The sequence below is a fragment of the Vombatus ursinus genome, unplaced genomic scaffold, assembly GCF_900497805.2.
Source record: "Vombatus ursinus unplaced genomic scaffold, bare-nosed wombat genome assembly UNPS02000580.1, whole genome shotgun sequence".
In the NCBI taxonomy this organism is placed as follows: Eukaryota; Metazoa; Chordata; class Mammalia; order Diprotodontia; family Vombatidae; genus Vombatus; species Vombatus ursinus.
In genome coordinates, this window is record NW_020940358.1 from 4,709,348 (window position 1) to 4,721,187 (window position 11,840).

The window sequence follows — 11,840 nt, forward strand, 5'->3', positions numbered from 1 at the left end:
GGAATTTGTTTCTCTTTTTTCTTTTTAAATGGGGGTGCTGAGTGATATGAAGAGAAAAAAAAATTCTGTTCATTAAAAGATTCTTTTTTATTAGAGAGGTCAGGGGTGCTACAAATGTGGAACGTCGCGTGCACTTTCAGATGGGGTCACTATAGTGTTAGTTTTGCTTAATTGTTTTAATTTTGTTAGAAAAGACTCCTCTTTGGAAAAAAAAAATCAGTAAAACCTAGAGCACGAGCGCCCGTGCTGGAGAGACTGAGAGAGCAGAGACAGCCACACCCCCAGGCGCAGTGAGGAAGGCCAGAGGCAACGTGGAAGGGGCGGGTCGCAGCGTTTTGCGGAAGGAGGCGGATGGGGGCGGAAGGCGCTGGAGTCTGGGGCTGAGGCGCTGCAGGGGCTGCAGGGGCTGCGGGGGCAGAGACTGGGGCCCTGCCAGGCCTCCTCTGCAGCCGACGCGTCGGGAGGTGGGGCTCATGGCCGCTTTGGGTCGGCGCCTCCCTCGCCCGGCCTTGGCGTTGCTGGTGCTGCTGCTGGCGGCCTGTGGCTTCCTGGTGCTACCGTCGCTGCTCGGCGCGGCCGGTGGAGGCCAGCGGCTGGACTTGCGGGAGCTCTTGGCGCTGTCAGTGGCTGCGGCCGAGGCCGGGGGCCGCAGGGTTCGGGCTGTCCATGAAGCCGGGCCGGATCTGCAGCAGAGAAGCAAGGGCCAAACCCAGGAGGGCGCAGAGGAGCTGCTCACCGCGGGGGATCTGCAGTCCCACCGCTGCATGGCCAGCCTGTGGGCCAGCACCTTTCCCGGCATTCGGGTGAGGGTCCACGTTTGGGTGGGTGGCGGTGGGGGCGACGCTGAAGCACTGCTCGATCCAGGCATCTTGAGAGCATCCCAGCATGGGTTTTTGGGCGGGTTCCCGAATCCTCTCCCCAAATCCCTGACCTTGGCTAGGGCTCATAACCTACCAAGGAAACAAACCATAGGAGAGCAAAGACTCATTCAGAGTCCCTGGGGAGAGTAAGGACTGAGTGGAATTCAGGCCCCTGAAGCCTACACTAGCGATGTGTGTAGGAACGTTAGCTGAGATTGCAGGATCACGCAAGGTGAATAGTTTCCCCTTTCCCGGGGAACAGTTAATCAGCTGTCTTGAGGCTGAACCGCAGAGTTATACCTTTCTTTTACCTTTCTCCACTGCCTAAGCCCTCTTTTCCCAACATTGTGTGTTGTATGTATGGTTTTTTTTGGGGGGGGGGAATGTGTGCTTCTAGCTCAGGGTGACAGCTGACTCACTCCTCAGGTAATTTCTGAGGAGCATGATGAAGCTGCCTTGGACCTTTCAGAACCTTGGGACGGAAAGATCCCCCTGGAAATCCAGGAAATGGTCCCAAGTGGCCAGACAGTGTCTATGGAAAGTGTGACGGTCTGGATTGATCCTTTGGATGCTACACAGGAATACACAGGTTTGTGGAATAATGATCAGAGATGCTGGGAAGGGAACCTAGGAACCAGGGGATGGATTTGGGAGCCCACTTCTTTTTCAGCTTTTTGGAATTGAAGTTCAATAGAGAATACTGTGATGATAAAGGGGACCCTTCCCCTCTCTTCCTACTCAAGACCAGAGTTAGTATTGAAGTGGGATTCTTACAGAGATTGTACCATATCTATCCTGTGGCTGATATTTCCTCAACCTTGCTGCTCATCTTTGTCCTTGTGTCCCTAGAGGGTCTCTTGTCCTATGTGACCACAATGGTGTGTGTGGCAGTGGATGGGAAGCCAGTCATTGGAGTAATCCACAAGCCCTTTACAGGGTTCACAGGTAGGGAACATGGAACTGAGGGGGGGGGGGGTGGTGGCGGTGGCAGTGGCGGTGGCGGTGGTGGAGGAATTGGAGAAGGGACCTTGTTCCTAGTCTAGGGGAAATCTCATGCTTCTCATTGAGGGAGGAGTCCAGATATTGGCCTAAAGTGACTCCCCTGTGTCTGTCTTCCCCTTATGGCTCTTCTGACCTCCCTTAGCATCATGCCAGGTACCTACCCACTCACAACTCCTTCTTTGTAGCTTGGGCACTGGTTGGACATGGGGCCAATGTGAGTGCCCGGGAGTCATATGATGAAAGGAGTCCCCGACTCATTGTTTCTCGATCCCATGCTGGGACTGTGCGCACCTTTAGTCAGAAAGCTTTTGGGATCAACGTGAACATCATCCCTGCTGGGGGAGCAGGTAAATGGGAAAATAGCAAAATGTACATTATGGACCATGGGCAGGTGGAAGCTGGGAGCAGGGACAGAGATAATATCCCTTGGAGATGGGCAGGCTTGGATCCAGGAAGCAGGGAAATGGGGCTGGTTCTTCTCTGTTCTTCCCCTGGCTAGGCCACTTTCTTGGGGACATATCCCCATTGCTCCTTATGGGGAGGATTTTGGCCTGCTCTGATTTGTGGGAATTATGGATGTATGGGGGGTGGGGTGGGATGGGAAGACCGTGGCTTTCTGGCCAGCTAAGGGAATGCTTCCTGCTTTCCAAAGGGTATAAGGTACTATCCCTCTTGAACCTCAACAAGGCTGAACAGCCAGATCAAGCAGATGCCTACCTCCACATCACCTTCATCAAGAAGTGGGACATCTGTGCAGGGAATGCAGTGCTCTCAGCCCTAGGAGGCCACATGACTACCTTAGATGGGAAGGACATTGATTACCTGGATTCCCCAGGGAACAAGGAAGGGCTGATTGCCAGTGTAGGTCTGGACCACCAGGAGCTGGTGAAGAAAGTCAATGGGTTGGAGGAGCAGGTGAGAAAAGAGTAACCATGGGGAATCCCATGATGCTGCCTCCAACCAATTCCTCTGCCCCTCAGGACCCTCAGCCAGGGGCTGGGGGCAAAGGGGCAGAATTAGAGATTAAGTTCAGCTTCTCTTCAGGAGAAGGAAAACTTTTCTAGGGTTATTTTATAATAAAAGTTCTTTTGAGCCATAGACCTTTGAGCTATTTTATTGTGCTCTAGACAGAGGAGGGAGACATGACTTCTGGGCTTGACTTTCCTGGGCAGGGAATATTCCCTGGGTCTAATAACCTCTGTAGTTATTAAGAGTTATTAAGAGGAGAGAAAGTGTAAAGGTTATGGAGAAGGAGCATTGGAGATATCATGCTCAGTGAGGCCTGGGGAGGAGTGTTAACCCTAGTCTCAGGGAGCTGCTTCAGGTTTCAGGTTTCCTGGATGAAATTGGACACTCCTGGGCCAACCTAGTATTTTTAATCTCTAATATCTCTGCAGTGCTACATTTCTACATTTCTTTCTCATTCATTATCTAATTTGATTCCCACAGTAGTCAGGCAATATTTTTTCCCATTTGATAGGAATCAGGCCCACAGTTGTAAAGTAATTTAATATACTAGGATGTTAGAGTTGGAAAGGACCTTATAGAGCAGCTAGTTAATCACCTTTGTTTCACAAATGAGGGAAATTAGATCTTCGAGAGGTGAAATGATTTACCCAAGGTCATACAGAAAAGTAGTGACATTCTAGACTAGGATTTTGTTAATTCCTTGTTAAAGGCTCTTTCTGTCATACCCCATGACATGCCTGGAATGGTGCCTGAAGATGATTGAAGTCAGTAGAGGCTAGCCATAGGAATACCAGGGGTCTTAATCTCAGAACTCTGATTCTCTCTGATAATTCAAAGTCTAGAAGACTGGGCCTTGGGGAAGTTGCCATTCTGCCTGGGGTCATGGCAGGAATCCTAGGCTTAGAGTAGCCCAGGAGAAGGGAGTCAGTTGGCTATTAGATTCAAGTGCCTGGAACTTTTCCTACTCATACTAGTGCATATCTCTAGCTGTCTATCTCTTCTTTTTCCAACCTTGCTAGGGCATTTCCAAACCCTTAGAGCCTTCAGTGGGTGGAAGTGAGGATAAAAACTGCCCAGTCAAGAATTAGGAAGGCAACTCAAATGGACAATTGAAACTGGGGGCGGGGCACGCGGGCATGGGGAAGTGGTGGACATAGGTTCTCTCTCCCTAACCATGTTTTACTTGTATCAACATGGCCTTATCTGAAGAGACTGACGTTTCCTGCCCACATGAGGAGATACTGTGATGCCCTTTAAGAAAGGAGGAACCTTGGGGATGCATCAATGGGAACTCAGGGCTAATGGAGGCTGCTTGGGGCGATCGCTTTGGCCGAGTCAGAAAAACACTCGTGTGGCTGCTGTTACCTTTAAAAATAAGTTGTTTTTTTTAATTTTGCCCTTTTTTAAACTCCTTTTTATTAACGGATAAATATTAGAAAATTGTCTCTCAGGCTCTGTGGTCAGGGGCAGGCCAGGCTGGCCCTGCTCTCTGGGGTGTGAGCCCCCTCTGGGGGTGCTGGCTTGGTTTTCAAGGTGAGGCTGTCCCTCCATGGCTCATACACAAGTGTGTAGCTCTCAGCCCTCTTGACTGTGAACTTGTAGGTGCGACTGGGCAGCAGGTTTCGGATGTCAAATGTACAGGTGGCCACAGGGATGACACCGCATTGCACCCGCTCCTGCTGACTCCGGGGCTCCAGGAGCTTGAAGCGGAGCTCGAATTGCTCAGGCACGGCTGGCTGGATTGTCACAAACCAGCGCAGGCTTGCCCAATCGTGGTATGCCACTGATTCCTTGCGGTCGAACATCACTGGCATCTTGGTGCTCAGCATCAGCCGTATGTGGGGGATCTTGGTGGCACCAATGTCTGACACCAGACGATGCTTGATGTGCAGACGGCCTGGCACCATCATGGCTAGGAAGTTGTCCATTACTGCCGACAAGTCTGCCAGCCTCTGCTCCACTGTGTCCCAGCAAGACAGGAAGGGGAGCGTGTCATGTGATTCCAAGAGGGCCACTAGTTTGGCCCGCCCTCTGTCCAGCTGTTCCAGTAGGTCACTGAGCAGAAGCAGCTGGATTTTGGTCTGGGCTGTACCCACTTTCTTCATGCGCTGGAATTTCCAGGGGTCAATAAGCTGGAACATGGTGCTAGGCAGCATCAGGGGGTTCTGGTCACCTAGGGCCAGGTGCTTTGGGAGGATCTCGATGTAGTAGGAGCACTTCTTTAGCAGCTCCATTCGGGCATGGTGGCGTTTCAGGAGGTGGGGGCTCAGATCCGAGGTCAGGAACTCCCGGAGAATGTTCCTCCGATCTGTGTATGTCCTCCAGGCCTCAGTCTCTGGCTGCTGCTCCTCCTCTAGAGACTGGAGGCTCTGTGGGCTGCCCAGTTTCATCCTGTTTAGGCCCAGGTCCATTGCCCCGAAGCTCATCTTTTCAGGGCTCTGCAAGGAGGGAACTGAGGACCATAGTTGAGAAGGAGATGGGTGAGTGACTCTACTCCACCAAGATTAGACTCCCCCTGAAGGTAGGATCATAGATTTAGAGCTGGAAGGGACCTTCAAGGTCCTTTATTCTGACCCCTTCCTTAGACAGAGGAAGAAAGTGAGACCCAGAGAGTTTAAGTGACTCGCCTGAGGTCAGTGAACAGAGCTGGGATTTGAATTCAGGTTCTCTGACTCCAAACCTAATTCTTTGTACTTCACCAGGCTGGGTAAGTGGACATTTTCCCAATAACTGTGGGACACCCTTCCCAAAACTGGCTGGACTCAGACTGATAGGCTACTAGACACAGACCATTGATGTTTCTCCAGAGAAAGGGCAAAAGGGTAGGTTAGTCCTATGATAGGACTTTACTACTAAGGGCAATGGGGTGTGGGCCAGGGATAACCTGCCCAACTGGCCTTTTCTAGGAAGTGGGAATGAGTGAGTGAGCATGGCCTGAGCCCTTAGACACTTTGGTAGTTTAGTAGTCCAAACTGACTCTAACCCTTCTTCCAATCTTTCCTGGAAAGACAATCCTGTGGGAAAGTGCTGGCGGTGACTTAAGTCCATCTATACCCAGACCTCTGTCTCTTCTCTGCTCAGGGTAGGGAGGGAAAAGTGCTGATTTTCTGAATAAAAATTGGGAAATAGAGAGGGATAAACTGAGGTCACCAGGGATTAGGACTGTTTTTTGGTGTTTTCTTAATAATCATTCCTTATATTTGCTTTATATTTTGAGAGGCAGCTTGCTGAAATGGAAAGAACCCTGGACTTGGAGTTAGAAGACAGGTTCAAATTCTGCTCCCACCACTTGCTACCTGTTTGTGACTTTGGGCAGATCACCTAACCTCCCTGATCCTCCATTTTTTCTTCTATAAAATGGGAATAATTATACTTGTACTATCTATCTCATTGGGCTTGTTGTGAAGATAAAATGAGATAGTCTAGGGATGGGCTGTGGAATAGAAAATAAGTTCTAGAAATATGAGCTATTTGATAGAATCCTTAGGTCCTCAGAAACAAACCTTTGGGTAGATATTGTCTCCTTGCTAAAAATTAGAAAATGACTGCTAGAGAGATTAAGTGTTTTGTCCAAAGTCACACAGTGAGTTAATGGCGGAATGAGGAATCTAACATATGCCTGCACACTCCCAAATTTGGTGCTATTTCAAATGCACCACTGAAAAGGTTCCAGCATCCCCATTGTTGGCCATCAGCTGCTCATAGGATCATCCCAGGGGATGGGTCTACTCATGGCCACTTCTAGTATCTGGATCTAGTTTGGGGGAGTAGTTTAGAGGGCTGGGTACACATAGATTATTTAATAAACACTGTTAGAAAGTACAAGGCATGAATTTGCAGCCCCAAGGTCTAGAATGGTGAATTCTCAAGGGGATATTCATGGATGGGTCCTTCTTCAACCCTTTCTTCTCATTTTTTTCTCACTATGCTTGTCTTGCAAAAGCTGAATTTAGCAGAATGGATACCCCCTGAGCATATTGGACAGAGCATCCCTGATTTTCAGAATGGGTTACAAAGTTGTATTCTGGGACCTTCAGGAAGGAATTTGGATTCTGGGGAGAACACTGTTAACCTGATTGTCTAGAAAACACGACACACTGGCCTTGCCCTGAGGGCTGTCTCCCAACCTGAAGTCTAGAAGGAAGTGGGGCAGGGAGGGCATCTTCGGGTTTTGGTGAGAAGCCAGAACTCTGAGTCTCCAATGTTGAAGGGATTTGCATTATTTCTCTGCCCTTGGGCAACCTAACCAGGGTTCAAATTCTGCATCCAGTAGATAACATTTGGCCTTTAGCTAGCCCCTTGCTGAAAGCCTGTCTCAATCTTTGCCCCCCCCAGTGCCATAAATGCTGCCAGCCCCATTCTTGACTATATGGGGATCTGTTTATCTTGGCTGAGAAGTCACCTGAGCCTCAGGACTGCTCATGGAGCTGGGAGCAACCTCTGTTGACCCATGATCTCTTGAAGAACCCTTCACAACCCCTACCTCAATTATCCGAACTCATCCCATCCCATTTCCACCCTCCAGACTCCCTCAAACCCAAAGTGTTTCCATGCTGCTCCTGTTCCTCCCCAAACCCCCAGGATCGAGAGTTTTAGCAGCCAAGCTCCACTCCCCACACCCGGTCGTTCACGCACCCCTAGGGACTTGCCGTAGCCTCGGAAGCAGAGCGGAGCCACAGGGCTGGAGTGTGGCCGGACGCCCCAGACTCCCAGGACTCGGCCAGAGAAAAGAGGCGGTTGCTATGGTGATCCTGTGGCATTGTGACGCCCCGAATTTCAGGGAGACCTTCTCACTTTCCCGACCAACCTTCGGGATAGAGAGAGGAGTCTTGCATCCTGATATCGCTCCTTCTATCGGGGCCCGAAAGCCAGGATCAGAACGCCGGACGAGACTCGTGAGAATTGGTGACCAACCCCATCTTGAGACAGAAGAATGAGAAGTGTAGAGAGGTAGCAGCTGATATGATTGAGAACGGAAAAGAGTGAGGTTCATCCCGTGTTTTTGTCTTCTTTCCCCTGCCATAAGTGCCCTTCGGTGACTTCGACCCAATTAATGACAGGTTTAAGGGGCTGAAACTGGGTCTGAGGGATCCAGGATACGGGCTGGAGGATTAGCATTGGGGTACGGACTGAGGCTCTGTAGGTGTTGGGCTGCTAGGGAGATTCGTTCTTAATTAGGTCCGTAGGGCAACAAGATTCCCCCCACCTCCATTTGATTGGTGGCTGAAGCATAACGAATGGTGTCATTTTGCCCTGTAGTAACGAGTACAAGATTTAGAGTTGAAGGGACTCAGAGATGTCATTTAGTCTAACCTCATTTTACAGGTGAGAAAACAGAGGTTCTGACTCATAAAATCAGACAAGTAAAGAAACAGAACTGGGAATTCAAATATAATCTCTGATTTCGACTCTAGTGTTTTTTTCCCCACTACATATCTTGTTGCCCTTTTTATCTTCTTTAAAACAATCTGCCTCAGAATATAGATCCTCCTCAGGTCTCCTCTCCGTGGTTATCTAGGTCTGAAATTGAAGCAAGGGTAGGATGGGATGAGAGGATTGAGAGCCTTTTGAGAGCGGGAAAACTGAGTCCCAGGTCTCTGTCTATGGTGGGAGTCCCTGGTAGTCAGTTGCCACGGTTACAGAATCAGATCCAAATGTGATTAAAGATTCCCAAGGCAACCCTGAGCCTGGTACCGGTGTCTGGTATATAGAAAGTGACTTGACCACTTTCCCTGCTCAGTATTATTCTCTACCTGGATACGTGAGCTTTGGAATTTGGGGGTATTTCCTAAATGAAGAACTGAATTAATTTTACTGTTTGGGGAGAAAAAGAGCAAAGAAGGCAAGATAGGGATGTACAAACAATGCATTTCTGTGCAAACACAGAACTCTCTTGTATTTCAGGGACACTCTTGTATTTCATCATACTTGCAACTTAGTCTCGTGATTGGCACGTTTGGTGCTACTCAAGGAATTTGAAGTACTCAGGTTCTGGAGAGGGACAGACACTTCTTCAGAGGTCAGGCCCCTCCTTAGGGTCCAGACTGCTCAGGAATAGGGAGTGAAAAAATTTCTCCTGGAAGAGGGGGTGGTTTGTGGGGCAGAATACAAAGAAGGGAGAGAGACTTGGCTGAGGGATAAATCAGAATTCTTTTCAGTGAGTCGGTGGATGGTTATGCCACCAAAGACCACCAGGTGGTGGTAGAGTGTGTGATGCCCTCCTTCTTACCCCATTCATTTTGATCTCTAGCTGGTGGCTGGATGGCCAAAGGTGTCCCTGATAACTAGCCTGCCCCTTTTTTCTGTACTGAACAGAGGAGGTGTGGCAGAAATTGGGTTTGTGACCCAGCTTCACCCAGGAGGGAGAGGACTCTGTTCCTGTGGTTTATGGCTTATGTGACCTTAGAGTCTGGTCTAACTCCCTCATTTTACGGAAGAGAAAAAAGTATCAAAAGACACTTGTCCAAGGTCAGACAGCAGAACCAAGATTCAAATCCAGGTCCTTTGATCTTAATTTGAAATCCATTGCTCTTTCTGTTCTACTTCACTATCTCCAATTCATGTTGTTGGGTTGTTTTTCAGGCTTGTGTGACTCTTTGTGACCTCATTTGCGGTTTTCTTGACAAAGACACTGGAGTGGTTTACTATTTCCTTCTCCAGCTCATTTTACAGATGAGGAAAACTGAGGCAAACAGGGTTAAATGACTTGTTGAGGGACACATAGCTAGTAAGATTTGAACTCAGGAACATGAGCCTTCCTGATTCCAGGCCCAGCGCTTTATCCAATGTGCCACCTAGCTGCCCCTCCAGTTCATATTCAACTACAAATGGCAATCTGCTCTATTATACCCTCTAGAGCAAATGGATAGCCTATTCTGTTTGAACATCTCTAGTGATCAGAGCTGACACCTCAGTTAACATGTTAACTCATTATCACAATTGACTGTTTTTCAGCTAGCTGAGTAACAGAGCAGGGTCTTGAGGAATAGGCTTTAAATATGATAGGTACATTTTGAAGTTGGGCTCCACATTGAGGGCCCTGGGCAGCTAAGGTTGCTAGTAGAATGATGGGAGGACACTTAGGGGGAATGGGGACTTCACCAAAGACATGGAAAATTTCATCCCCTCCACATTTTAATTTATATCTAGCCATGGTGGAAATAACAGCTCTGGGAAGTAGTCATGGTAACTGAAAAAGTAACTTGTTGGTTGTGCCAGAACATCCCATACTCTGTTATTGTTTTCACACTACATCAGAAGAGTGAAAGCTAGTCATGGAAAACTCCAGAGGAGTGAGATTTTGCAGGATTTTCATCTATTGTTCCACACTCAGATTATAAAAATTTAGTGGGCTCATTTTATCGTCTTCAATTCTGTTCTATTCAACATCTTCATGGATTAGAGTAGAGATGGGGACTAAACCCTTGATTTCATTGATATGGGCAACTTTCAGGTAAGAAAATTTCCACTACCAATGCAGGTTGGCACTTCTTTGTAATTTATAGTCTTAGTTTACCTAGAGAGCACTGAGAATTTAAGTGATTTTCCCAGATTTGAACTCAGGAACATGAGTCTTCCTGATATTCAAACATTTTAAATAAGTTACTACAAAGTATACACAAAGTAAAAAGAAGTGTTACCTATCTATATCTATCTATCTATCTATCTATCTATCTATCTATCTATCTGTCTGTCTGTCTATCTATCCACACACACATATATTTACCTTATAGATTTATTTAATGTAACTAATTTAATGGAGTATTTCTATGCCACCATAAACAAAAAGTAAGCAATGAGAATTTCTAAAGGTAGCAGGGTATGGGAAATTCTGGGAATGTGAAAAGAGCATAGACTCTGGAGTCAGTGAACCTCAGTTCACAACCTATCTCTGATGCTGGTTCCCCTTGTGACCTTTTGCAAATCACTGAACTTTCTAGGGCCCTAACTTCCTTATATGCAAATGAGAAGGTTGGACTAGATGGCTTTTAGGGCCTCTTCCCACTCTAAATCTGATTCTATAAACTCAGTTAAACTCCAGCCTAGTTTAGTTCTTTTTAAAAAAAATCAACATGAATTTTATTTTGTTTTCAAACAAAGAACAACCTTCTCTCTTTCCTAGTTAGCCTCCCTCCACCTTACCACTGAGAAAGCAAGATAAACAAAAACCCTGTCACAAACATGTCTAGTCAAGCAAAGTACAATTTCTCATCGGTTATATCTTAAAAAAAAAAGTCTCAATCTACGCTCTAATCTCAATCTATACTCAATCTACACTACAAATCTACACTCTCTTGTCAGGAGGTAGGCAGCATGTTTCATCATGAACCCTCCAAAATTATGATCGGGTATTGTGTTGATCAGAGTTCTCAAGATTTCATAGATATATGTGTGTACATATGTACACATACACATGTACAACAAATATTTTGTTTTAATCAACCAAAATCTACTTTTTCATCCTCCTGCCCCAATCCCCTCCCTGCCCCCACTCCCATTAAAAAGACAAGAAAAACAAAAAACCATTACAAACATGTATAGTCAATCATACCAAATTTCCCCATTGGCCATGTTCTAAAACATATATGTATATAAGTATGTATGTGCATATATGTATATACATACATATGTACGTACACACACATGTATGTCTCATTCTGCATTCCTCCGGAATCCTGGTCATTACATCACCCTCTTAATGTCATTGGTCCTTGGAGAATAAAGGATGAACAATGAAATCACATTAAGGGTTCAGTGCAATAGTATTCTATTGCATCTGTATGTCAAAACTTGTTTAACCATTCCCTAATTTATGGGCACTTCTTCAGATTTTCATTCTTTGCTACCTCAAAAAGAGCTATAAAAATTTTGTACATCCTTAAAATTTGTTTTGCTTAGGACTAATCTCTACCTTAATCTATCCTCCCTCTAATTCCCCCTCCTTGCTTCCCCTCTTTTCTTCCAATTTCCCTGTTGTCTGAAATGCATTTCTGTGCCCAAGTGTGTGAG

The 11,840-nt window shown here is 46.8% G+C and overlaps 2 protein-coding genes across 3 annotated transcripts; one reads left to right on the forward strand and one right to left on the reverse strand.

Annotated features, from left to right (window-relative positions):
- Nucleotides 1-441: 441 nt before the first annotated feature.
- Nucleotides 442-4,222, forward strand: LOC114034319 (inositol monophosphatase 3-like). 2 transcript variants are annotated; one of them, XM_027849975.1, is made up of 6 exons: nucleotides 442-803; nucleotides 1,287-1,449; nucleotides 1,710-1,805; nucleotides 2,048-2,209; nucleotides 2,515-2,777; nucleotides 4,027-4,222. In XM_027849975.1, the coding sequence occupies exons 1-6, from the start codon at nucleotides 474-476 to the stop codon at nucleotides 4,036-4,038; spliced, it is 1,026 nt and encodes a 341-aa protein (XP_027705776.1). In that variant the 5' UTR covers nucleotides 442-473; the 3' UTR covers nucleotides 4,039-4,222. The 2 variants fall into 2 exon arrangements, with proteins under 2 accessions (XP_027705776.1, XP_027705766.1); XM_027849965.1 differs by having other exon boundaries at nucleotides 4,041-4,222.
- Nucleotides 4,223-4,258: 36 nt separating this feature from the next.
- FNDC11 (fibronectin type III domain containing 11) lies at nucleotides 4,259-7,673 on the reverse strand. The gene is given in 3 exon segments (XM_027849954.1): nucleotides 4,259-5,283; nucleotides 7,467-7,548; nucleotides 7,550-7,673. Coding segments are annotated over 3 exon segments (1,116 nt in total). The 5' UTR covers nucleotides 7,592-7,673; the 3' UTR covers nucleotides 4,259-4,291.
- Between the last annotated feature and the right edge of the window lie 4,167 nt (nucleotides 7,674-11,840).

Coding starts and splice junctions, on each gene's coding strand:
- LOC114034319 (XM_027849965.1), top strand. CDS start 474: ATGGCCGCTTTGGGTCGGCGCCTCCCTCGCCCGGCCTTGGCGTTGCTG. Junction 2,210..2,514: donor CATCCCTGCTGGGGGAGCAG/GTAAATGGGAAA, acceptor TGCTTTCCAAAG/GGTATAAGGTACTATCCCTC. Junction 2,778..4,040: donor TCAATGGGTTGGAGGAGCAG/GTGAGAAAAGAG, acceptor CCTTATCTGAAG/AGACTGACGTTTCCTGCCCA.